This window comes from Bufo bufo, chromosome 1 (assembly GCF_905171765.1).
Source record: "Bufo bufo chromosome 1, aBufBuf1.1, whole genome shotgun sequence".
Lineage (NCBI taxonomy): Eukaryota > Metazoa > Chordata > Amphibia > Anura > Bufonidae > Bufo > Bufo bufo.
Genome location: NC_053389.1, coordinates 1851667 through 1878645, shown reverse-complemented (window position 1 = coordinate 1878645; position 26979 = coordinate 1851667). Strand labels below are relative to the sequence as shown.

The 26979-nt window shown below is 48.0% G+C and overlaps 1 protein-coding gene across 1 annotated transcript in view; it reads right to left on the bottom strand.

Annotated features, from left to right (window-relative positions):
- Positions 1-12315: 12315 nt before the first annotated feature.
- Positions 12316-26979, bottom strand: part of LOC120986742 (carcinoembryonic antigen-related cell adhesion molecule 2-like) — a 165782-nt gene continuing 151118 nt past the window's right edge. Inside the window, exons 8-9 of the mRNA XM_040415455.1 lie at positions 13937-13999; positions 12316-13147 (exon numbers count right to left, since the gene is read on the bottom strand). Coding sequence (XP_040271389.1) covers positions 13058-13147; positions 13937-13999 — 153 coding nt within the window. The 3' untranslated portion in view covers positions 12316-13057. The remainder of the gene's footprint in view (positions 13148-13936; positions 14000-26979) is intronic.

The following is a 26979-nucleotide window of genomic DNA, read 5'->3' as shown; positions in this document are numbered from 1 at the left end:
AGTTTCTTTTTGTTCCTTAACCCTTTATTCCCATAAGGTCTGTACCTCTCACAATGAGATTTTAGGATTCTTTTAAAGATATCCCATTTTGTGGCTGTATTTTTATTTTTGAGGACTTTGTCCCAGTTAGTTAGGCCTATGGCCTCACTTATTTGGCTAAATTTAGCTTTTTTGAAGTTTGGTATTTTTGTTCCTCCCTGTAGAAACGCTCTTTTGAATTATAATTGGAAGGTTATTACTTTCTGGTCAGTATTTCCCAGGTGTCCCCCGACCTGCACGTCTGTTGTTCTGTCAGGCCTATTGGTTAGTACTAAGTCCAGTATGGCCGTCCCTCTAGTCGGGTCCTGAACCAGTTGGGAGAGGAAATTGTCTTTGGTTATTGCCAAGAACCTGTTTCTTTTATGAGATGTACAGGTCTCAGTTTCCCAGTCTATATCTGCGGAGTTCCCCCATAATAACCACCTCATTATGATTTGCCGCCTCGTCTATCTCGTTTAGTAATAGATTTTCTGTGGACTCCGGTTATTAGGCGGTTTATAGTAAACTCCTATTAGTAATTTATTGCTGTTTTTGCCTCCATGTATCTCTAAATGTCAATGAATGAAGGAACGTTGTAAAGAAATTATAAAATCACCGGCTTCGTACGTGTATATTTCAGTTTAAGTTTCCGTGTGTCGTAAAAAGATATTGACAGTTTCCCCATAACAGTGACCTCTACTGTAACTGCCCCTTTAACAATGACCTTCACAGTGCCCGCCCCTTTCACATTGACCTCCACAGTGCCCACCCCTTTCACATTGACCTCCACAGTGCCCGCCACTTTAACAATGACCTTCACATTGCCCGCCCCTTTAACAGTGCCTGCCCCTTTAACAGAGACCTCCACAGTGACCGCCCCTTTAACAGTGACTTTTACAGTGACCGCCCCTTTAACGGTGACTTTCACAGTGCCCGCCCCTTTAACAGGGACCTTCATAGCGCCCGTCCCTTTAATAACAGTGGCCTCCACTGTGCCCACCCCTTTTAAACAGTGACCTCCACAGTGTCCGCCCCTTTAAGCAGTAAAGAAAAATGGCCGGGTTGTTATGGAATCCTGGAGTAAAACTGTGTGTATGGCAGTTGGGATTTGAAGAGAAAGACTTGCAGGCTTGTATTGGCTAATCTCACCTGATGTACCTGTGGGCCAAATTTGGGGAAGATCGGTCCAGTCGTTTGGTCGCGCATAAAGAACGTCCAGACAGACAGACAGACGTCCAGACAGACAGACGTCCAGACAGACAGACACTCATTTATATATAGAAGAGATTATTGAAATACAAGGAGGGACAACACAAATTCTGCCTAATTGATGGACGATTCTCCCCAAATGAGAGACCAGTTCAGAAATGAGTCTGATCCACTGAGGATCCGTCTGTCTGGCCACTCACACGTGGAACAGCGAGTCAACCATGTCCACCATTTAGGACTAGGACCACGCCCCAGGTTATTGCTCCAGACCACTAGCGAGATGTGGTCACAGCATTACCTGCTGGTGCGAGCGGCTTCGTGCGCTGACATATGGGCTGCAGCCTCTGCCCGATGTCCTGGAGGAGGCTGATCTGCACATCTGCTCACATCCTGGTATGCATCCACATTGCAGGGACGGGAAGCACCCAGTATCTGAGATGTGGGCACCAATCGATCTCCCATTACGTGTCTAGCATATTGGCCCCCAACCCTGCTCTACGCGTTTCACCCAAAGTCGGGATCCTCAGGAGCATTTAAATATCTGGGCTGCAGACAGACAGACAAGAACGTCAACCACCTCGTGTCCTGAGGACGGCGGCAGCGGTGCTAGAAAGTGTAGCAGCACCACGACAGAAGAGATAAATACCGCTCCTTTATGTGGCGGTCCCAGCCATGTTAGAAGCCAGTCAGAAGCCCCCCAAACATAGGTAAACTCGTAAAGAAACCGCAGCCATCTCTTGTCTTCAGTATCCAAAGGTTTATTCACCAATGCAGTGCGACCTTTCGACCTGTGTGGTCTTTCTCAAGAGAGCGCTGCGGTTTCTTTACAAGTTGCGCTAGAATGGCCGTACGCCGCCGCCGCCGCTAAGGTGCTCAGGTTATGAGGAGGAGGTTATGAGGAGGAGGTATTCCCACTGTCATAGCTATCATCCAGCCGTGTCTCAGTTATTCCCACTGTCATAGCTATCATCCAGCCCTGTCTCAGTTATTCCCACTGTCATAGCTATCATCCAGCCGTGTCTCAGTTATTCCCACTGTCATAGCTATCATCCAGCCATGTCTCAGTTATTCCCACTGTCATAGCTATCATCCAGCCGTGTCTCAGTTATTCCCACTGTCATAGCTATCATCCAGCCGTGTCTCAGTTATTCCCACTGTCATAGCTATCATCCAGCCGTGTCTCAGTTATTCCCACTGTCATAGCTATCATCCAGCCATGTCTCAGTTATTCCCACTGTCATAGCTATCATCCAGCCGTGTCTCAGTTATTCCCACTGTCATAGCTATCATCCAGCTGTGTCTCAGTTATTCCCACTGTCATAGATATCATCCAGCCATGTCTCAGTTATTCCCACTGTCATAGCTATCATCCAGCCGTGTCTCAGTTATTCCCACTGTCATAGATATCATCCAGCCATGTCTCAGTTATTCCCACTGTCATAGCTATCATCCAGCCGTGTCTCAGTTATTCCCACTGTCATAGCTATCATCCAGCCGTGTCTCAGTTATTCCCACTGTCATAGCTATCATCCAGCCATGTCTCAGTTATTCCCACTGTCATAGCTATCATCCAGCCGTGTCTCAGTTATTCCCACTGACATAGCTATCATCCAGCCCTGTCTCAGTTATTCCCACTGTCATAGCTATCATCCAGCCGTGTCTCAGTTATTCCCTTTCGTCCTAACCAGCAGCACAAGTGGGGTATTCGCCCCTGTGAAGCTGGTCAGGACAGGCGGAATTTTTGCTGAATAAAATTCTGCATCCCAAGTAATTAATTAATTAATTAATTAACTCCCCCCTCCTTATATAGGCCGCCCTACACAGGGCTAGTTGCTTTTATTTTGTCCTGTGTGTTGGTCTGACAGGCTCGACTCTATTCAGAGTCTCTCCCTCAGTAGTTGGGGGGAAAAACTTGCTGAAGTTCTGCTTTTATTTTGTCTTAATGTTACAATTTTCTTTTACAGGGTCCCTGCCTGGCTGGGAGCGTAAGTATGGAGACGGTCTGGCTGCAGGTAGCCGGTAAGTTCTGACAGGGTGTATTCAGTAAGCGGAGCTGTGAGCTCCCTCCCCCCTGTCTCCTCTCCGCTCCGCTCCTGCGCTCCCCTCCTACCTCCTCTGTAATCTGCGGCCGGCCCTGAGATCGTTTCTCAGCTCCGGTGTATCGGACGCGAGACCGGAAGTGCGTCATTGTCACTTCCGGTCCGGAAAAAAATAAAAAATAATAAAAAATAAGAGACGCCGCCGCGATAAAAATTAGCGCGAATTAGCGCAAATTAGCTGATGTGCTTGTGGAGGAGGGGGGGGAGGAGCGAATTCGATTAAGTTGCTAATAAAATTTCATTTTTTATAATGGGTCCCTCAGTGGGGAGCCTGCAGATTTTTGGGGGAGGAGCTGTTACTCCTCCTCCCCCTGGCCCTCCCCTTCCTGCTATATAAGGCCAGGCTGCTGGCAGGGTCAGTGTTGCACTCAGTTCCTGTGTGCAGCTGATCTTGACTTTTGCTGATCCAGTGCTAAGGCTGTGAGAGTACCTACTCTAATCAGAAGGTTCTAGGTTGTTCAGAGTTCTTAGAGTCATGACGTCACCATCTCAAGGTAAGATTGACGTCTGCGCTTGACCCCCTGGGCGCGTTGAAACCAGCTTTAATAGTGCCTACTTCTTTTCTAGGAAAAGTCGCCCACAAGCAGAAGCACCTGGCCTGTTCCAGTTGTGGCACCCCGTTACCCGACAGCTACGAGTTTCATCGTTGTCCAGGCTGCCGCCCTAGGCCAGCCAATCCTGAGCCGACGGTTGTTGAAATGTTTTCCTGGATGAAGGAGTTCTTGGACACCTCCGTCGCAGAGATCAAGGGGGCGGTCTCCAACAAGAGACCCAGGCAGGCCTCGCCGGGACCTGTTCCTATGTCAGAAGACGTGATCTCGCTTGGCGAGAATTCTTCCTCTGAGGAAGAGGAGTCGGTCTTTTCTTTTCCGGCGGAGAAGACACAAAGATTACTGCGCTCCATCAGGTCAAGGGACCAGGATGTTGAGCATGGGGAAGCTCCACACTCCACCGCTAGGGGGCCAAGGGCCTTCAAAGTGGACGAGTCGCTTAAAAAACTAATGGCGACCGAATGGAAACATCCAGAAAAAGGACCGGTCTTAACCAAGAGGTTTAAGCTGATGTTCCCCCTACAGGACGGGGACTCCCTGGATTGGGTCCCTCCGCCTAAGGTGGATATGGCGATAGCCAAGCTTTCTAAAAGAACTTTGGTACCTTCCGATGACGGGAGTAACCTGAAGGATCCCCTGGATAGACGCGCAGAATGTTCGCTTAGGCGCAACTATGCTGCGGCGTCCGCCTCTGCCTCTGTGGCCATAGCCGGTACCGAGGTGTCTGAGTTCATTCGCGCCCGTACGCTGAAGATCCAGGCAGACATAGACTCGGGAATCGCCAGAGATGACATTCTGGATCAATTCAATACCCTTCTATTAGGCATTGATTTTTTGGCGGATGCGTCTCAGCAGCAGCTAAGGCTTGCTGCCAAGTCAATGGCTTTGTCTGCTGCCAGCAGACGGCCCTTATGGCTGAAGCCCTGGGTAGCGGACAACATGTCAAAATTTAATTTGTGCTCCCTCCCTTACGAGCCTGGCAGGTTGTTCGGCTCCGAGCTAGACCGCCTCATGGAGAGTCTAGCAGACAAGAAGGGAAAATCACTCCCTCAGCAATCCTTTCGAGGACGTGGGAGAGGCAGAGGGGGGAGATTCCAAGGAAGAGAGAGGAACCAGAGACGTTCCGAAATTAACAAGAGAGGTAGAGGTCGCGGTCGCCGCAACCGCAGGGCTGAGCAATGACTCTCGGCAGCCCGTCACCTCCCCGTCCCCACCCCCCTCACTCCCACACGAATCTCCCTGCCTGAATCCTCCAGTAGGAGGTCGTTTATTTTTGTTCAGAAATTTTTGGGAGAAAATAATTCCAGATCCTTGGGTGCTGCAGGTCATCAGCACCGGTTACAGGATCGATTTCAGTTCCCAACCTCAAGAGAGGTTCGTCCTCACAGGACGTCTAACACCCAGCAGACAACTGATCCTGGAAGATTCTGTACTCCTGTACATTGTCAAAGGGGCCTTAGAGGAGGTTCCTCCTCAAGAGCTCGGTCAGGGAGTGTATTCTCCCATCTTTCTCGTTCCAAAGCCGTCAGGAGACTGGCGCATGATTATCGATCTGCGTTACCTAAATCGGTTTATCAGAAAGAAGCGTTTCCGGATGGAAACCATTCGCTCAGTCCTCAACATCCTGAACCCGGCAGACGTGATGGTGACGATAGATCTGAAGGACGCTTACCTTCATGTTCCTATCTGTCCGGCCCACAGGAAATATCTCAGAGTTGCTGTCTGCATAAAAGAGGTAGTGAAGCACTACCAGTTTGCTGTGTTGCCTTTTGGCATCTCCTCTGCGCCACACACCTTCACAAAGGTTGTGGCTCCTGTGGTCGCCCACTTAAGACTCCTCGGCTTAGAAGTCGTCCCCTATTTAGACGACTGGCTTTTAAAAGCCGCGTCCGCAGACATCTTACAAGCCCAGCTTCAACAAGCTCTCCACACTCTGCAGAACCTGGGGTGGCTCGTGAATTGGGACAAATCAGAGTTGGTCCCCTCTACCACAAGGCGCTTTCTGGGGCTTGTGATAGATTCACAACTAATGACCCTATATCTGTCTCCACAGAGGAGAGACAAAGTAATAAAAGCTGCAGAGTTTCTCCTACCCCCCAGACGGGTGTCTATTCGGGTTCTCATGAGGATGTTAGGCCACATGTCAGCGTCTGCAGAGGCAGTACCTTGGGCCTTGTGGCATCTTCGGCCACTACAAGAGGAAGTCTTAGCGGTTTGGAATCGCAAACCCAGAGACCTAGATCGAAACCACTCCCTGTCTGCAGAAGTCCGTTCCTCCCTCAGGTGGTGGAAGAACCTAGTGGATGGAATGCCTCTAACCCAACCTACTTGGGTGATCCTGACCACGGACGCCTCCCTTCTGGGCTGGGGAGCCCATCTGGGACACAATACAGTTCAGAATACCTGGAATCCTCAGGAGAGACTCCTGTCGTCCAATCTGAGGGAGCTAAGGGCGGTGAGGTTAGCCCTCAATCACTTCTCACCTCTCATCCAAGGTCAAGCCGTGAGAGTACGGACCGACAACACAACTGTGGTTGCTTATCTAAACAGACAGGGAGGAACGAGATCCCGGACCCTCCTGAGGGAGGTGGGATTGATTTTATCTTGGGCAGAGAACAATCTATCTCATCTAGTGGCAGTTCACATCAGAGGGGATCTCAATATAGTAGCAGATCGCCTAAGTCGGGGCCTTCCGGTACCAGGAGAATGGTCCCTGAACGACAACATCTTCTCCAGGATAGTCCAACGCTGGGGGACTCCAGAGATCGATTTGATGGCAACCCGTCTGAACGCCAAAGTAAGCAAATTCTGCTCCTTGTACAAGGAGGACAATCCGGTAGCGATAGATGCTCTGTCCATAACATGGAGGTTCAGGCTGGCCTATGTATTCCCTCCAATTTCCATGATACCAAGGGTATTGATGAAGATCAAGCAAGACCAGACCTCAGTGATAGCCATCATCCCATTCTGGCCGAAAAGGTCTTGGTTCACCCAGCTCATGCAGATGAGTCAGGGCAATTATTGGAGACTTCCCCTAATACAGGACCTTGTGTATCAGGACACAGGTCCCTGTCTAGATCTGAGGAGGCTCAGTCTGACAGCCTGGAGACTGACCGGTCCCTTCTAGAAGCTAGAGGGCTTTCGGTGGAGGTCCTGAGAACAATCTCTCACTCCAGAGCGGATTTTACGAATCAGAAATATTCCCGCATATTCAAGATATTTATGCGATGGTGCACGGATAGAGAGGTAGTTTCCTCAGATCCTCCTCTCTCTGAGATTCTTCAATTCCTGCAAGATGGTCTAGACAAGGGTCTAAGCCCATCTACATTGAGAGCTCACGTCGCTGCCTTTTCAGCATGCCTTGGTAAGCCAATTTCTCAGGACCCCCTAATTAAGAGGTTCCTTAAGGGTGCTCAGAGGCTTAGGCCCAGCATCCAGAGACCAATCCCTGAGTGGGAGCTGCCAGTGGTCCTAAGGGGGTTGTGCTCCCCCCCCTTCGAGCCTTTGGAACAGGTAGACTTAAAGTACCTTTCCCTCAAGGTTACCTTTCTCTTGGCCATAACATCAGCCAAGAGGGTTGGGGAGCTCCAGGCTCTGGGGGCAGCGGAACCATACTTAAGTTTTCTGCAGGACAAGGTCCTGTTAAGATTTCTGCCTACCTTTTTACCAAAGGTTCCTTCGTTTGTGAACACCAACCAGACGATAACACTGCCGGTGTTCTCTCCTACCTCTAACTCTCCTGAGGAGGAGAGATTACTTTCCTTGGACATCCCAAGAGTCCTTAGAATTTATTTGAATAGAACGGAAGAGTTCAGGAGATCAGAAAACCTGCTGATCTCTTATTCGGGGAACAATAAAGGGCTCAAGGTTTCCAAGCCCACCTTGAGCAGATGGATTAAGGACGCTATTAAGCTGACCTTTACGTCCCAAGACTTACCACCGCCATCTTTCTTATCTGCCCATTCTACAAGGGCAGTTTCTACATCATATGCGGAAAGGAAGCTAATCCCCTTAGAGCAAATTTGTGCGGCTGCCTCGTGGAGCACGCAAAACACCTTTATTGCCCATTACCGCCTAGAGAATAGGCGTTCTGAGGGAACAGCCTTTGGACGGTCCGTGTTAGATGCTGCTCGTCCATAGGTCAGCTCTCTAACTCCTGTGGGATTATTCAGCTACTTAGTATTAGTCCTTTAGCCCTCCCAAAATTTGTGCGAGGTTCCTTGCTACTTCCCCACTTGTGCTGCTGGTTAGGACGAAAGGGAAGCGTCAATTTTGACGTAAATTTGTTTTCCCTTAGTCCTAACAGCAGCACACAAATATCCCTCCCTCTATGCTGTTATTATTACTTGTTAAAAAAGCAACTAGCCCTGTGTAGGGCGGCCTATATAAGGAGGGGGGAGTTAATTAATTAATTAATTAATTACTTGGGATGCAGAATTTTATTCAGCAAAAATTCCGCCTGTCCTGACCAGCTTCACAGGGGCGAATACCCCCACTTGTGCTGCTGTTAGGACTAAGGGAAAACAAATTTACGTCAAAATTGACGCTTCCCACTGTCATAGCTATCATCCAGCCATGTCTCAGTTATTCCCACTGTCATAGCTATCATCCAGCCATGTCTCAGTTATTCCCACTGTCATAGCTATCATCCAGCTGTGTCTCAGTTATTCCCACTGTCATAGATATCATCCAGCCATGTCTCAGTTATTCCCACTGTCATAGCTATCATCCAGCCGTGTCTCAGTTATTCCCACTGTCATAGATATCATCCAGCCATGTCTCAGTTATTCCCACTGTCATAGCTATCATCCAGCCGTGTCTCAGTTATTCCCACTGTCATAGCTATCATCCAGCCATGTCTCAGTTATTCCCACTGTCATAGCTATCATCCAGCCATGTCTCAATTATTCCCACTGTCATAGCTATCATCCAGCCGTGTCTCAGTTATTCCCACTGTCATAGCTATCATCCAGCCATGTCTCAGTTATTCCCACTGTCATAACTATCATCCAGCCGTGTCTCAGTTATTCCCACTGTCATAGATATCATCCAGCCATGTCTCAGTTATTCCCACTGTCATAGCTATCATCCAGCCGTGTCTCAGTTATTCCCACTGTCATAGATATCATCCAGCCCTGTCTCAGTTATTCCCACTGTCATAGCTATCATCCAGCCGTGTCTCAGTTATTCCCACTGTCATAGCTATCATCCAGCCATGTCTCAGTTATTCCCACTATCATAGCTATCATCCAGCCGTGTCTCAGTTATTCACACTATGTCATAGCCATCATCCAGCCGTGTCTCAGTTATTCCCACTGTCATAGCTATCATCCAGCCGTGTCTCAGTTATTCCCACTGTCATAGCTATCATCCAGCCGTGTCTCAGTTATTCCCACTGTCATAGCTATCATCCAGCCATGTCTCAGTTATTCCCACTGTCATAGCTATCATCCAGCCATGTCTCAGTTATTCCCACTGTCATAGCTATCATCCAGCCATGTCTCAGTTATTCACACTGTCATAGCTATCATCCAGCCGTGTCTCAGTTATTCCCACTGTCATAGCTATCATCCAGCCGTGTCTCAGTTATTCCCACTGTCATAGCTATCATCCAGCCGGGTCTCAGTTATTCCCACTGTCATAGCTATCATCCAGCCGTGTCTCAGTTATTCCCACTGTCATAGCTATCATCCAGCAATGTCTCAGTTATACCCACTTGTGGCGAAACCGACCTCGCCACTGGGTTTTGGAGAGGCCTGTTTATCCGCCTCTTGCCCCAGGATTATGGGCCATATACTAACTTTTAAACCCCTGAACCTATTCAAGTGAATTTTGGATAGGTTTGTCCCCAAGTTATACTGTTTAAATTGATGTAAGTTATATGTATGGCCAATGTAAACTCACAAAGTTGTAACAATTTATAATAAGTGTAACTTGTCAGCTTGGGAGGAATATGCTGGGTGTGTTTCTATTGTGCCATTGTCCCATTGTGTGTTTAAAGGGTGATGTCTGTCCTGTTGTCTGCACATGTGTATTGGTGACTTCTCTTTGTCTTGAGAGATAATTGGATTACGCCTTGGTTGTCTCCGGGACAGAGAGGAGGGAACCATGATGCATTGTGGGGATGTATTGTCTCTGTGTATCCTACAGTGCTGCATATCTTGTCCTATGTCACAGTCTTCATTCTGGTCCTCTGGGGGTGTGAACGATTGGTTGCTGTAGTTACATTGTATGAGTTGCAAATTACTGATTGGTTGTATTTCAAACCCCTGTGGGCAGTACTATGCTTGTGGTTTGTGAATAAAAGAGGCTGTACGTGAAGTACAGTCAGACCACTGCTTGACCCTCAACACGGAGCCTTGTCTCGTTATTGGGGGGATTCACTGTATGCTGTTAGAAGACCGATTGCCAGAAGTGTAAGCTGATTCCTGTTCGTCTGCTAGCAGCTATTCGTGAGGTTCCAGTTTGGAGTGCTACTTTGTATCCAGTTCGGGAGTTGGGTGTCCTGCAGTAGCTGTGCCTGTCTCTCAGAAAGGGGCTTATCGCCTAAATGGATTTTAACCCCTTGTCTGCTGAAACGGTCTGTTACACCATGTCTCAGTTATTCCCACTGTCATAGCTATCATCCAGCCGTGTCTCAGTTATTCCCACTGTCATAGCTATCATCCAGCCGTGTCTCAGTTATTCCCACTGTCATAGCTATCATCCAGCCATGTCTCAGCTATTCCCACTGTCATAGCTATCATCCAGCCGTGTCTCAGTTATTCCCACTGTCATAGCTATCATCCAGCAATGTCTCAGTTATTCCTACTGTCATAGCCATCATCCAGCCGTGTCTCAGTTATTCCCACTGTCATAGCTATCATCCAGCCGTGTCTCAGTTATTCCCACAGTCATAGCTATCATCCAGCCGTGTCTCAGTTATTCCCACAGTCATAGCTATCATCCAGCCGTGTCTCAGTTATTCCCACTGTCATAGCTATCATCCAGCCGTGTCTCAGTTATTCCCACTGTCATAGCTATCATCCAGCCGTGTCTCAGTTATTCCCACTGTCATAGCTATCATCCAGCCGTGTCTCAGTTATTCCCACTGTCATAGCTATCATCCAGCCGTGTCTCAGTTATTCCCACTGTCATAGCTATCATCCAGCCGTGTCTCAGTTATTCCCACTGTCATAGCTATCATCCAGCCGTGTCTCAGTTATTCCCACTGTCAGATCAGGGCTAGCCTCCCTGCACTCTTCCCTCTACCCCTCTTTCTAACTGTTACCCAGCTAGCTCCCTCACTTTCCTCAGCCTCCTCGCTACCACCCTCCCCCACATCTACCCCATAGAGCGCTTCCTCAGTGAGCAGCAAATTCTTTTCCAAATTTTTAACGCTTCTCAATGTAGAAACTCCACCAGTTAGATAAACGATGTGCGATTTCAAAAGGGGAAATTTTCTCACATTTTGAACAAAGATATGAAAATGTTCCAGGGCTGCAGACATCAGACAAGACGAGCACTGGACGGCGCTGTCAATAACGGACACAGACTAATGGGGGTTACACAAGAAAAGAGACAAATACAATACAGTGCAGTGATAAGAATGTAACTTACTGCAGTCCCTCCTAAAGTCCCTGAATCTGAAGTCACGTCATCTACAGTCACACACTTATTACAAACACACACTTCATCTCAAACACGTGAACGCTCACAAACTCGCGTTGTTTGTCTGCTTGTATAAGTGCAGCTCTCAAACCAGCCTGCTTTTTTTCCTCTGCCCTCTCTTATAGAAGTGAGTTGTCCTACCCAGTCTATTGGTTCCTATGGTCCAGGTGGCTGCATTAAAGCAAATCTCTGCATGTTCTTTACAAAAGCTCAGGTAATATGGCCACCCTTAGGCCTCTTTCACACGGCCGTTTTTTTTCCCCGTTTACTGGCCGTTTTTTGCGGTCCGTATACGGTCCGTATACGGAACCATTGATTTCAATGGGTCCGCAAAAAAAACGGAATGTACTCCGTATGCATTCCGTTTTTCCGTTTTTCCGTTCCGTTTTAACATAGAACATGTCCTATATTTGGCCGCAAATCACGTTCCGTTGCTCCATTAAAGTCTATGGGTCCGCAAAAAAACGGAATGCATACGGAAGTGCATCCGTATGTCTTCCGTATCCGTTCCGTTTTTTGCGGATCCATCTATTGAAAATGTTATGCCCAGCCCAATTTTTTCTATGAAATTATTGTATACTGTATTTGCCATACGGAAAAACGGAACGGAAAAACGGAACGGAAACGGAAACACAACGGAAACAAAAAACGGAACAACGGATCCGTTTAAAACGGACCGCAAAACACTGAAAAAGCCATACGGTCGTGTGCAATAGGCCTTAAACTCATGTCCACAAAACAGAATGAAAATATCTAAAATCAGAAAATAAAACAAATAGAAAATCAGATAGTGGAGGGCGGCCTGGTGAAATTTAATAATATAATATAAATAATCTACAGAAAAAGCATTAAAGTCAAATTAGGAGAAGTTACCTGGAGCTCCCGGGCCCCTCCATGTGCAATTTATAGCACTGGTGTCTTCTTATGTAGCAGAAGAGCCTCGGGCCCTATAGCTGGGCCAATGGACATGACTGCTGGGTGTGGTAAACATGGAAATATCTAGATCCGTTCTAGATGAGGAATATAAATACATATCCTGCAGTCATGGACGAGCAGAGTACTGTATATCTATGGAATGTTCTAGATGACAGATATATTACATGGATCCTTCTAGATGCCGCACATATCAAATATCCTGCAGTCATGGACGAGCACAGTACAAACACTTTAAGGTAAAAAAATAAAATTCACAGTTGGGATGAGTTTCTGCTGCGTTCCGTTTAGGGCCAGTTCCTCTTGGTTCATTGCAGGCAGCTTGTACCTACCTCCACTAGAGCAGTAAGAGACATAGGAGGTAAGTTCCAGACTGAGAGGTCAATAAAACATCAGTAAAGTCAGAAAGTTCCTTTAAACGGATTAGGAACGTAGCTGCCATTCTCCAGCTAGACACCAGGGGGCAGCACCAGACAGGCAGAAAGTACAGACTAAAGCTACACTGGGGCGTTCACATTGTGTCAGTGCCGAGGTCAGCGCAGGCGTTGGGGCAGAGCTCACATCCTGAGCAGAGGACGGATGATCCTGGTGCACGCCTCAGCGTAACTTCAGGTCAGAGTACACGACATTGTCCGAGGGTGGCGCCGGCGGCTGGGGTCTCCGGTTTTCATAAATTGTCTCCGGCTTCTAAAGCAGAAATAAATAGATGAGATGATTATTGTGTCCCTGAACTCTTCCAGAAATAGCGCCATGCCTGTCCATGGTTGTGTCTGGTATTACAGCTCAGTGTTCCTCAGGGACCACCCGCCGTCATGTTTTCTGGATCTCCTTAGTATTCAGCAGGTGATACAATGAGTGTTCATACCTCAGGACTCACCACTGGTCTTCATTCTGTGGGATGTTCTCAAACCATGAGCGGTAGATGGCCCTGAGGACTGGAGTTGGGGAAGACTGCACTAACGTCAATAAGACTTGGCTGCAATACCAGACACAACCTGTGGACAGGAGTGGCGCTGTAATGTGTCGGCTGTAAACCAGTGACCTGCCTAAGGGGAGACTCCCAGGAGGGGCTGCAGCTGTCTGCGATCCCTTCTAATTGCTTCTAATTAAGCAAATCTGCAAATGTTCTAGATTAAAAATCCTTTACAAACTTATGTGCCTCCATGGTTACAGACAAGCCCCTGCCCTGTGTTACTAGCAGCGCTTTTCATGCAATGCTCTATAGGACGCCTGCGCAGAAGAAGCCAGCGGCAGTAAAGTGGACCAGCCCTATTATTCAGAAGGCTATGTCATTGGTCTCATTCCATCTACTGGTGGGGTGGGAGAGGCAGCGAGCTGAAGGAACCTTCTACCGGAAGAGAAAGGTCAGAGCCACTTATAGTCTGATGGTGAATGATGCTGGTATCACATTGCTCATCTAGCTGACTGGACTGTCCCTTTAAGTTGGCATACACATGGACTGGCATGACATACTACCTGAGTCTTTCTTGGTGTGCTGTTGGAGAACTGAATGGCGGCGTACTGGAGCTCATGCTCTTCCTGCAATAAAACACACAGATGAGTCACCAAATATGCAGTGCTTTGAGAAATACACAAGATGGCTGCTGGGTGGCCGAAGGTTGGCTGTGGATGGCCGAAGGTTGGCTGTGGATGGCTGCAGATGGCTATGAGTCACTGTAGATGGCTGCAGGTGGATGTGGGTGGCTGAAGTTGACTGTGGATGGCCGAAGGTTGGCTGTGGATGGCTGCAGATTGCTACGAGTCACTGTAGATGGCTGCAGGTGGATGTGGGTGGCTGAAGGTGGCTGTGGATGGCTACGAGTCACTGTAGATGGCTGCATGTGGATGTGGGTGGCTGAAGTTGACTGTGGATGGCCGAAGGTTGGCTGTAGATGGCTGCAGGTGGATGTGGGTGGCTGAAGGTGGCTGTAGATGGCCGAAGGTTGGATGTAGATGGCTGAAGGTTGGCTGTGCATGGCTGCAGATGGCTATGAGTCACTGTAGATGGCTGCAGGTGGATGTGGGTGGCTGAAGGTGGATGTGGATGGCTACAGGTGGCTGAAGGCAAGTAACTGCGGGTGGCTGAGAATGGCTACAAGTGGCTGTTGGTATCAGACGTTCTGAGGTATTTTGGGATGTACGCCGATATCAGACGTTCTAAGGTATTTTAGGATGCACTCCGGTATCAGAAGCTCAGAGGTATTTTGGGATGTACGCCGATATCAGACGTTCTGAGGTATTTTGGGATGCACGTTGGTATCAGATGTTCTGAGGTATTTTGGGATGTACGCCGATATCAGACGTTCTGAGGTATTTTAGGATGCACTCCGGTATCAGAAGCTCTGAGGTATTTTGGGATGTACGCCGGTATCAGACGTTCTGAGGTATTTTGGAATGCACGCTGGTATCAGACGCTCAGAGGTATTTTGGGATGCATGCTGGTGTGAGACGCTCGGAGGTATTTTGGGATGCACGCTGGTATCAGACATTCAGAGGTATTTTGGGAAGCACGCCGGTATCAGACGTTCAAAGGTATTTTGGGAAGCACGCTGGTATCAGACGCTCGGAGGTATTTTGGGATGCATGCTGGTATCAGACGTTCAGAGGTATTTTGGGATGTACGCCGATATCAGACGTTCTGAGGTATTTTGGGATGCACGTTGGTATCAGATGTTCTGAGGTATTTTGGGATGTACGCCGATATCAGACGTTCTGAGGTATTTTAGGATGCACTCCGGTATTAGAAGCTCTGAGGTATTTTGGGATGTACGCCGATATCAGACGTTCTGAGGTATTTTGGAATGCACGCCGGTATCAGACGCTCAGAGGTATTTTGGGATGCATGCTGGTGTGAGACGCTCGGAGGTATTTTGGGATGCAAGTTGGTATCAGACATTCAGAGGTATTTTGGGAAGCACACCGGTATCAGACGTTCTGAGGTATTTTGTGCTGCACGCTGGTATCAGACGCTCGGAGGTATTTTGGGATGCATGCTGGTATCAGACGTTCAGAGGTATTTTGGGAAGCACGCCGATATCAGACGCTCAGAGATATTTTGGGATGCACACTGGTATCAGACGTTCTGAGGTATTTTGGGATGCATGCCGGTATCAGATGCTCTGAGGTATTTTGGGATGCACGCCGATATCAGACGTTCTGAGGTATTTTGGGATGCACGTTGGTATCAGACGCTCAGAGGTATTTTGGGATGCATGCCGGTATCAGACGTTCGGAGGTATTTTGGAATGCACGCTGGTATCAGACGCTCAGAGGTATTTTGGGATGCATGCTGGTGTGAGACGCTCGGAGGTATTTTGGGATGCACGCTGGTATCAGAGGTATTTTGGGATGCACGCTGGTATCAGACGCTCGGAGATATTTTGGGATGCACATTGGTATCAGACGTTCAGAGGTATTTTGGGATGCACGCCGATATCAGACGCTCTGAGATATTTTGGGATGCACACTGGTATCAGACGTTCTAAGGTATTTTGGGATGCACGTTGGTATCAGACGTTCAGAGGTATTTTGGGATGCACGTTGGTATCAGACGTTCTGAGGTATTTTGGGATGCACGCTGGTATCAGACGTTCTAAGGTATTTTGGGATGCACGTTGGTATCAGACGTTCAGAGGTATTTTGGGATGCACGTTGGTATCAGACGTTCTGAGGTATTTTGGGATGCACGTTGGTATCAGATGTTCTGAGGTATTTTGGGATGTACGCCGATATCAGACGTTCTGAGGTATTTTGGGATGCACGTTGGTATCAGACGTTCTGAGGTATTTTGGGATTCACGTTGGTATCAGATGTTCTGAGGTATTTTGGGATGTACGCCGATATCAGACGTTCTGAGGTATTTTAGGATGCACTCCGGTATCAGAAGCTCAGAGGTATTTTGGGATGCACGTTGGTATCAGACGTTCGGAGGCATTTTGGGATGTACGCCGGTATCAGACGTTCTGAGGTATTTTGGAATGCACGCTGGTATCAGACGCTCAGAGGTATTTTGGGATGCACGCTGGTATCAGACGTTCGGAGGTATTTTGGGATGCAAGTTGGTATCAGACATTCAGAGGTATTTTGGGAAGCACGCCGGTATCAGACGCTTGGAGATATTTTGGGATGCATGCTGGTATCAGACGTTCAGAGGTATTTTGGGAAGCATGCCGATATCAGACGCTCAGAGATATTTTGGGATGCACACTGGTATCAGACGTTCTGAGGTATTTTGGGATGCATGCCGGTATCAGATGCTCTGAGGTATTTTGGGATGCACGCCGATATAAGACATTCTGAGGTATTTTGGGATGCACGTTGGTATCAGACGCTCAGAGGTATTTTGGGATGCATGCCGGTATCAGACGTTCGGAGGTATTTTGGAATGCACGCTGGTATCAGACGCTCAGAGGTATTTTGGGATGCATGCTGGTGTGAGACGCTCGGAGGTATTTTGGGATGCACGCTGGTATCAGAGGTATTTTGGGATGCACGCTGGTATCAGACGCTCGGAGATATTTTGGGATGCACATTGGTATCAGACGTTCAGAGGTATTTTGGGATGCACGCCGATATCAGACGCTCTGAGATATTTTGGGATGCACACTGGTATCAGACGTTCTAAGGTATTTTGGGATGCACGTTGGTATCAGACGCTCAGAGGTATTTTGGGATGCATGCTGGTGTGAGACGCTCGGAGGTATTTTGGGATGCACGCTGGTATCAGAGGTATTTTGGGATGCACGCTGGTATCAGACGCTCGGAGATATTTTGGGATGCACATTGGTATCAGACGTTCAGAGGTATTTTGGGATGCACGCCGATATCAGACGCTCTGAGATATTTTGGGATGCACACTGGTATCAGACGTTCTAAGGTATTTTGGGATGCACGTTGGTATCAGACGTTCAGAGGTATTTTGGGATGCATGCCGGTATCAGATGCTCTGAGGTATTTTGGGATGCACGCCGATATCAGACGTTCTGAGGTATTTTGGGATGCACGTTGGTATCAGACGCTCAGAGGTATTTTGGGATGCATGCCGGTATCAGACGTTCGGAGGTATTTTGGAATGCACGCTGGTATCAGACGCTCAGAGGTATTTTGGGATACAAGATGGTATCAGATGATCAGAGGTATTTTGGGATGCAGGCTGGTGTCAGACGCTCGGAGGTATTTTCGGATGCACGTTGGTATCAGACGCTCAGAGGTATTTTGGGATGCATGCCGGTATCAGACGTTCGGAGGCATTTTGGGATGCACGCTGGTATCAGACGCTCAGAGGTATTTTGGGATGCATGCTGGTGTGAGACGCTCGGAGGTATTTTGGGATGCACGCTGGTATCAGAGGTATTTTGGGATGCACATTGGTATCAGACGTTCAGAGGTATTTTGGGATGCACGCCGATATCAGACGCTCTGAGATATTTTGAGATGCACACTGGTATCAGACGTTCTAAGGTATTTTGGGATGCACGTTGGTATCAGACGCTCAGAGGTATTTTGGGATGCATGCTGGTGTGAGACGCTCGGAGGTATTTTGGGATGCACGCTGGTATCAGAGGTATTTTGGGATGCACGCTGGTATCAGACGCTCGGAGATATTTTGGGATGCACACTGGTATCAGACGTTCTAAGGTATTTTGGGATGCACGTTGGTATCAGACGTTCAGAGGTATTTTGGGATGCATGCCGGTATCAGATGCTCTGAGGTATTTTGGGATGCACGCCGATATCAGACGTTCTGAGGTATTTTGGGATGCACGTTGGTATCAGACGCTCAGAGGTATTTTGGGATGCATGCCGGTATCAGACGTTCGGAGGTATTTTGGAATGCACGCTGGTATCAGACGCTCAGAGGTATTTTGGGATGCATGCTGGTGTGAGACGCTCGGAGGTATTTTGGGATGCACGCTGGTATCAGACGTTCGGAGGTATTTTGGGATGCAAGTTGGTATCAGACATTCAGAGGTATTTTGGGAAGCACGCCGGTATCAGACGTTCAAAGGTATTTTGGGAAGCACGCCGGTATCAGACGCTCGGAGGTATTTTGGGATGCATGCTGGTATCAGACGTTCAGAGGTATTTTGGGATGCACACTGGTATCAGACGTTCTGAGGTATTTTGGGATGCATGCCGGTATCAGACGCTCGGAGGTATTTTGGGATGCATGCTGGTATCAGACGCTCAGAGGTATTTTGGGATGCATGCTGGTGTGAGACGCTCGGAGGTATTTTGGGATGCACGCTGGTATCAGAGGTATTTTGGGATGCACGCTGGTATCAGACGCTCGGAGATATTTTGGGATGCACATTGGTATCAGACGTTCAGAGGTATTTTGGGATGCACGCCGATATCAGACGCTCTGAGATATTTTGGGATGCACACTGGTATCAGACGTTCTAAGGTATTTTGGGATGCACGTTGGTATCAGACGCTCAGAGGTATTTTGGGATGCACGTTGGTATCAGACGCTCAGAGGTATTTTGGGATGCACGCTGGTATCAGACGCTCGGAGATATTTTGGGATGCACATTGGTATCAGACGTTCAGAGGTATTTTGGGATGCACGCCGATATCAGACGCTCTGAGATATTTTGGGATGCACACTGGTATCAGACGTTCTAAGGTATTTTGGGATGCACGCCGATATCAGATGCTCTGAGGTATTTTGGGATGCACGCTGGTGTCAGACGCTCGGAGGTATTTTCGGATGCACGTTGGTATCAGACGCTCAGAGGTATTTTGTGCTGCTCGCTAGAATCTAATGCTCGGAGGTATTTTGGGATGCATGCTGGTATCAGGCGTTCAAAGATATTTTGGGATGCATGCTGGTATCAGGCGTTCAAAGATATTTTGGGATGCACGCTGGTATCAGACGTTCAAAGATAGTTTGGGAAGCACGTTGTTATCAGATGCTCTGAGATATTTCGGGATGGATGCCGGTATCAGACGCTCTGAGATATTTTGGGATGCACGTTGGTATCAGACGCTCTGAGATATTTTGGGATGCACGTTGGTATCAGACGCTCTGAGATATTTTGGGATGCACGTTGGTATCAGACATTCAGAGGCATTTTGGGATACACGTTTGTATCAGACGCTCAGAGGTATTTTGGGATGCACGCCGATATCAGATGCTCTGAGGTATTTTGGGATGCACGCTGGTGTCAGACGCTCGGAGGTATTTTCGGGTGCACGTTGGTATCAGACGCTCAGAGGTATTTTGGGATGCACGCTGGTATCAGACGCTTGGAGATATTTCGGGATGCACGTTGGTATCAGACATTTAGAGGAATTTTGGGATGCACGCTGGTATCAGACGTTCAAAGGTATTTAGGGAAGCACGCTGGTATCAGACGCTTGTAGATATTTTGGGATGCGCGCCGGTGTCAGACGTTCAGAGGTATTTTGTGCTGCTCGCTAGAATATAATGCTCGGAGGTATTTTGGGATGCATGCTGGTATCAGACGCTCAGAGGTATTTTGGGATGCACGTTGGTATCAGACGCTCTGAGATATTTCAGGATGGATGCCGGTATCAGACGATCAGAGGTATTTTGGGATGTACGCTGGTATCAGATGCTCGGAGGTATTTTGGGATGTACACCGGTATCAGACGTTCGGAGGTATTTTGGGATGCACGCTGGTATCAGACGCTCGGAGGTATTTTGGGATGCACGTTGGTATCAGACGTTCAGAGGTATTTTGGGATGCACGCTGGTATCAGACGCTCAGAGGTATTTTGGGATGTACGCTGGTATCAGACGCTCGGAGGTATTTTGGGATGCACGCTGGTATCAGACGCTCGGAGGTATTTTGGGATGCACGCTGGTATCAGACGCTCGGAGGTATTTTGGGATGCACGCTGGTATCAGACGCTCGGAGGTATTTTCAGATGCACGCCGGTATCAGACGTTCGGAGGTATTTTGGGATGCACGCCGGTATCAGACGCTCTGAGATATTTTCAGATGCACGTTGGTATCAGACGCTTGGAGATATTTTGGGATGCACGCCGGTATCAGACGCTTGGAGATATTTCGGGATGCACGTTGGTATCAGACGTTTAGAGGAATTTTGGGATGCATGCTGGTATCAGACGTTCAAAGGTATTTAGGGAAGCAAGATGGTATCAGACGCTTGTAGATATTTTGGGATGCGCGCCGGTGTCAGACGTTCAGAGGTATTTTGGGATGTACGCTGGTATCAGATGCTCGGAAGTATTTTGGGATGCATGCAGGTATCAGACGTTCAGAGGTATTTTGTGCTGCACGCTGGTATCAGACGATCGGAGGTATTTTGGGATGCATGTTGGTATCAGATGCTCTGAGGTATTTTGGGATGCATGCTGGTATCAGACGCTCGGAGGTATTTTGGGATGCACGCCGGTGTCAGACGTTCAGAGGTATTTTGGGATGTACGCTGGTATCAGATGCTCTGAAGTATTTTGGGATGCATGCAGGTATCAGACGTTCAGAGGTATTTTGGGATGCATGCCGGTGTCAGACGCTCTGAGGTATTTTGTGCTGCACGCTGGTATCAGACGCTCGGAGGTATTTTGTGCTGCACGCTGGTATCAGACGATCGGAGGTATTTTGTGCTGCACGCTGGTATCAGACGCTCTGAGGTATTTTGGGATGCGCGCCGGTGTCAGACGTTCAGAGGTATTTTGGGATGTACGCTGGTATCAGATGCTCGGAAGTATTTTGGGATGCATGCAGGTATCAGACGTTCGGAGGTATTTTGGGATGCACGTTGGTATCAGACGTTCAGAGGTATTTTGGGATGCACGCTGGTATCAGACGCTCGGAGGTATTTTGGGATGCACGTTGGTATCAGACGTTCAGAGGTATTTTGGGATGCACGCTGGTATCAGACGCTCAGAGGTATTTTGGGATGCATGCCGGTATCAGACGTTCGGAGGTATTTTGGGATGCACGCTGGTATCAGACGCTCGGAGGTATTTTGGGATGCACGTTGGTATCAGACGTTCAGAGGTATTTTGGGATACACGCTGGTATCAGACGCTTAGAGGTATTTTGGGATGCACGTTGGTATCAGACGCTCTGAGATATTTCGGGATGGATGCCGGTATCAGACGATCAGAGGTATTTTGGGATGTACGCTGGTATCAGATGCTCGGAGGTATTTTGGGATGTACGCCGGTATCAGACATTCGGAGGTATTTTGGGATGCACGCTGGTATAAGACGCTCGGAGGTATTTTGGGATGCACGTTGGTATCAGACGTTCAGAGGTATTTTGGGATGCACGCTGGTATCAGACGCTCGGAGGTATTTTGGGATGCACGCTGGTATCAGACGCTCGGAGGTATTTTGGGATGCACGCTGGTATCAGACGCTCGGAGGTATTTTGGGATGCACGCTGGTATCAGACGCTCGGAGGTATTTTCAGATGCACGCCGGTATCAGACGTTCGGAGGTATTTTGGGATGCACGCCGGTATCAGACGCTCTGAGATATTTTCAGATGCACGTTGGTATCAGACGCTTGGAGATATTTTGGGATGCACGCCGGTATCAGACGCTTGGAGATATTTCGGGATGCACGTTGGTATCAGACGTTTAGAGGAATTTTGGGATGCATGCTGGTATCAGACGTTCGGAGGTATTTTGGGATGCACGCCGGTATCAGACGCTCTGAGATATTTTCAGATGCACGTTGGTATCAGACGCTTGGAGATATTTCGGGATGCACGTTGGTATCAGACGTTTAGAGGAATTTTGGGATGCATGCTGGTATCAGACGTTCAAAGGTATTTAGGGAAGCAAGATGGTATCAGACGCTTGTAGATATTTTGGGATGCGCGCCGGTGTCAGACGTTCAGAGGTATTTTGGGATGTACGCTGGTATCAGATGCTCGGAAGTATTTTGGGATGCATGCAGGTATCAGACGTTCAGAGGTATTTTGTGCTGCACGCTGGTATCAGACGATCGGAGGTATTTTGGGATGCATGTTGGTATCAGATGCTCTGAGGTATTTTGGGATGCATGCTGGTATCAGACGCTCGGAGGTATTTTGGGATGCACGCCGGTGTCAGACGTTCAGAGGTATTTTGGGATGTACGCTGGTATCAGATGCTCTGAAGTATTTTGGGATGCATGCAGGTATCAGACGTTCAGAGGTATTTTGTGCTGCACGCTGGTATCAGACGATCGGAGGTATTTTGTGCTGCACGCTGGTATCAGACGCTCGGAGGTATTTTGGGATGCATGCTAGTATCAGACGCTCGGAGGTATTTTGGGATGCATGTTGGTATCAGATGCTCTGAGGTATTTTGGGATGCATGCTGGTATCAGATGCTCTGAGGTATTTTGGGATGCACGCCGGTGTCAGACGTTCAGAGGTATTTTGGGATGTACGCTGGTATCAGATGCTCGGAAGTATTTTGGGATGCATGCTGGTATCAGACGCTCTGAGGTATTTTGTATCCCTGATCCTGTGATTTGGCAGCTTTATTTCAGTGTGCATTGCGCACCATTATTTTTTTCAGTATTAAATGTGATTGGTACGGTTCATGTTCTGGGGCTGCTTTGTGACCCCAGTCCACCCCTAATGGCACGCTATATAATAAGCACAGATCATGGAGCAAGAGGAGGGGCCAGGGATGGTAAAGGAAGGGGCTATGGATGGGGCATGAGGGCCTAATTCATACTCCTGCTATGGGGCCCAATGATTTCTATGTATGCTATGCAGCATGGGGTTGGATTAGGGTCGCCACCTTTCCAAAAAATACCGGGCAAGTTAAGCCACACCCCAAAGGGTGTGTGGTTGTGGAGGCGCGGCTTAACACAGGATGTTAAGTGGCTGTCATACTGTGGCTCACAATAAGGGTTCATGCCCACGGCCGTTTGACAGCTGGGACCGTGCTGCGGACCACAAAATGCGGTCCACAATGCACGGGCACTGACCGTGGGGCTGCCGCATGCGGATCGCAGACCCATTCACCATGGATCCTATTGCTGCACTGGCAGGTCAGCTGCAGGGGCTGTCTTCGGAGGTAGCTGACCTCCGCACGACCATCTCGCAGATGCAGAGATCACAGGCTGTTGGTCCTGGTGGTGATGGTGGTGACCAGGCCTATCTGGAGCCTAAAGAGACCCTCCCGGACAGATTCTCTGGGGGACGTGATCATTTCATTTTGTTTAGGGAGGTGTGCAAACTGTATTTTAGGCTACGTCCACACTCATCTGGGGATGAGGAACAGCGAGTCGGTGTGGGTATTTCCTTGCTTAAGGGAATGCGCAGTCATGGGCTTTCTCTCTGCCGACCGGGGACCTCTCTAGCCAAAACCAAGCTACGTTCCACTGAGATTTATTGCTCAGAGTTTAGGAGGTGGGCTACGGATACTGAGTGGAAAGATCCTGCCCTTCATAGCCCGTTTTGTCAAGGTTTGTCAGAGTGTCTGAAGGACGCCTTGGCCTTTCATGAAACCCAAGTGTCTCTGGAGGCTGCTATGTCTCTGGCTATACGCATTGATAGACGCCTAAGAGAGAGAGATCTAGGGGCCCCCACGCTCAGGACGTACTATCACATGATGTATTGTCCTCCTCTGACACTTTGGGTGAAGCTACTCCTGAGTTTATGTCTGGGGATAAACCCATGCAGTTAGGGGGAGATACTCCTGGATCTGCTTTTAAGCATATTGGTAATAGGAAGGGAGTGCTTAGGGGGCGCTAGAGTCAAAGACTGTGGAAATTGAGGTGTTTATCGTCAGCGGGGCCGGGGTGAACCTGATTGATGCTCAATTCGTCCATATGAACGGGTTGTCACCGAGTGCATTAGAGAAAAACATTTCCGTTTTTGCTATTGATTCTGCACCTCTAACTCAGAAGTGTTTATCTCAAGTGGTGCATGACATCAGATTAAGAGTGGGTGACTTTCATCAGGAAATTATCTCGTGTTTTGTGTTGGAGGGTCTCCCTGCTCCGGTGGTTCTGGGTTTACCGTGGTTGAGCAAGCAGAATCCAACCATCGATTGGCAAGCGAGACAGATTCTAGATTGGGGTGATTATTGCGCTGACAATTGTCTGAATACGTCTTTTTCTGTTTTAACCACTAAGACATTACCCTCTTTTATATCTAATTTTGCCGATGTATTTTCTGAGAGTGGATGCCAGGATTTACCTCCCCATCGGGAATATGATTGTCCTATCAACCTTATACGCAGACCTAAATTGTATAACCTTTCTGAACCTGAAAGAACAGCCATGAGAGAGAATATTACCGAGAGTTTGGCTAAAGGACACATAAGACCTTCCAAGTCTCCAGTGGCTGCAGGGTTCCTTTTTGTTAAAAAATAGGACGGAGGTCTTCGGCCATGTCTGGACTTCCGTGAACTCAAGCGGTTTACTGTCTGTGATCATTACCCCCTTCCTTTGATTCCCGATTTGTTTAACCAGATTGTTGGTGCCAAGGTGTTCTCCAAGTTGGACTTAAGGGGGGCATATAATCTGGTCAGGATCAAGGAAGGGGATGAATGGAAGAGGGCTTTTAATACTCCTGAGGGGCACATTGAGAACCTGGTCATGCCTTCTGGGTTGACCAATGCTCCTGCGGTTTTCCAGCATTTTGTGAATTACATTTTTCATCACCTTGTGGGGAGGTTTGTAGTTGTATATTTAGATGACATTCTAATTTATTCTCTAGACGTGGAGACACATCAGGATCATGTTAGACAGGTGTTACAGATCCTAAGAGATAATAAGTTGTACACAAAATTCGAGAAGTGTGTTTTTGCTCTACACAAGGTGCAGTTGTTATCTTTGGGTTTTCGTATGGATCCAGAGAAAGTCCATGCTGTATTGGACTGGGATCGACCCGAAAATCTGAAGCCTCTTATGCGGTTTTTGGGATTCACCAACTATTACCGAAAATGTAAAAATGTATTCAGAACTATTCGACAATAGTAAAATCCTTAACTGACATGACTAAGAAAGGGACGGATGTCTCAGTGTGGTCTGATTCAGCGTTGCGAGCCTTTTCTGCGGTTAAGGAGTGCTTCTCTTCCGCCTCTATATTGGTGCAACCTTTCATTGTGGAAGTTGACATGTCCGAGGTGGGGGTAGGAGCAGTTTATCGCAGGGCCTGTCACCTGGTAAATGGTGTCCATGTGCCATTTTTCTCTAAAAACTCTCTTCCGCACACAGAAATTTTGATGTGGGTAACAGAGAGTTACTGGCTATTAAGTTGGCTTTTGAGGAATGGCGTCATTGGTTAGAAGGGGCAATTCATCTGATCACGGTGTTCACTGATCACAAAAACCTGGCTTACCTGGAGTCGGCTAAACAACTGAACCTGAGGCAGGCCAGATGGTCTTTGTTTTTCACCAGATTCAATTTCACTGTCACCTATCGTCCTGAGGTTAAGAATGTCAAGGCAGATGCCTTGTAACATAGTTTTCCTGGAGGTGGTGATTTTGAAAATCCGAATCCTATACTGTCAGAGGGGGTGGTGATATCCGCTCTTTACCCTGACCTAGAGGTGAAGGTGTTAGAGTCCCAGGGAGATGCACCAGATTCTTGTCCCTCTGGGAAACTGTTTGTGCCATCAGAATTTTTGAGGAACATCACTGTACAGTTCTTACGGGACACCCAGGGAGCAGATCCACTGCTGACCTCATATCTCATAGATTCTGGTGGCCAGGGTTGTGTAAGTGTGTTGAGGACTATGTGTCAGCCTGTAGCATCTGTGCGCGTGCTAAGGTGACACATACTCGGCCTTCCGGATCCCTACTTCCGTTCCCCATCCCGTCCAGACCATGGACTCACTTATCCATGGATTTTATCACTGATCTACCTAATTCTTCAGGAAAGACAGTTATTCTGGTGGCAGTTTAATCGCTTTAGTAAAGTGGTGCACTTTATTGCTTTACAGGGCCTACTTAATGCTAAAACCCTTGCACAGGTATTTGTTGATAACATTGTGAAATTACATGTCATTCCCTCTTATGTGGTCTCGGATTGTGGGACTCAGTTTGTTTCCATATTCTGGAAGGCGTTCTGTACTCGACTGGGTGTACAACTGTTCTTTTCTTCGGCTTTTCATCCTCAGTCCAATGGACAGACGGAGCGCACTAATCAGAATCTGGAGACATACTTGAGATGTTTTGTATCTGAGAGCCAGGAGCAGTGGTCCTCGTTTTTGTCTTTGGCAGAGTTTGCCATAAATAATCGTAGACAGGAGTCCACTGGGAAGTCGCAGGTTTTTGGGGCATATGGGTTTCACCCGCAGTTTGGCACATTTTCTGGTTCTGATACTTCTGGTATTCCTGAGGAAGAACGATATTTGTCATTGTCATCTATATGGCGGAAAATTCAAGATAACTTGATGAATATAGGCAACAAGTATAAATGTGTGGCTGACAGGAAACGTATGAAAGGTCTGGACCTGAGAGTGGGTGATTCTGTGTGGCTGTCCACAAGAAACATTAAGTTGAAGATACCTTCTTGGAAGTTGGGTCCAAGATTTATTGGTCCATATAAGATCACTGCCATTATT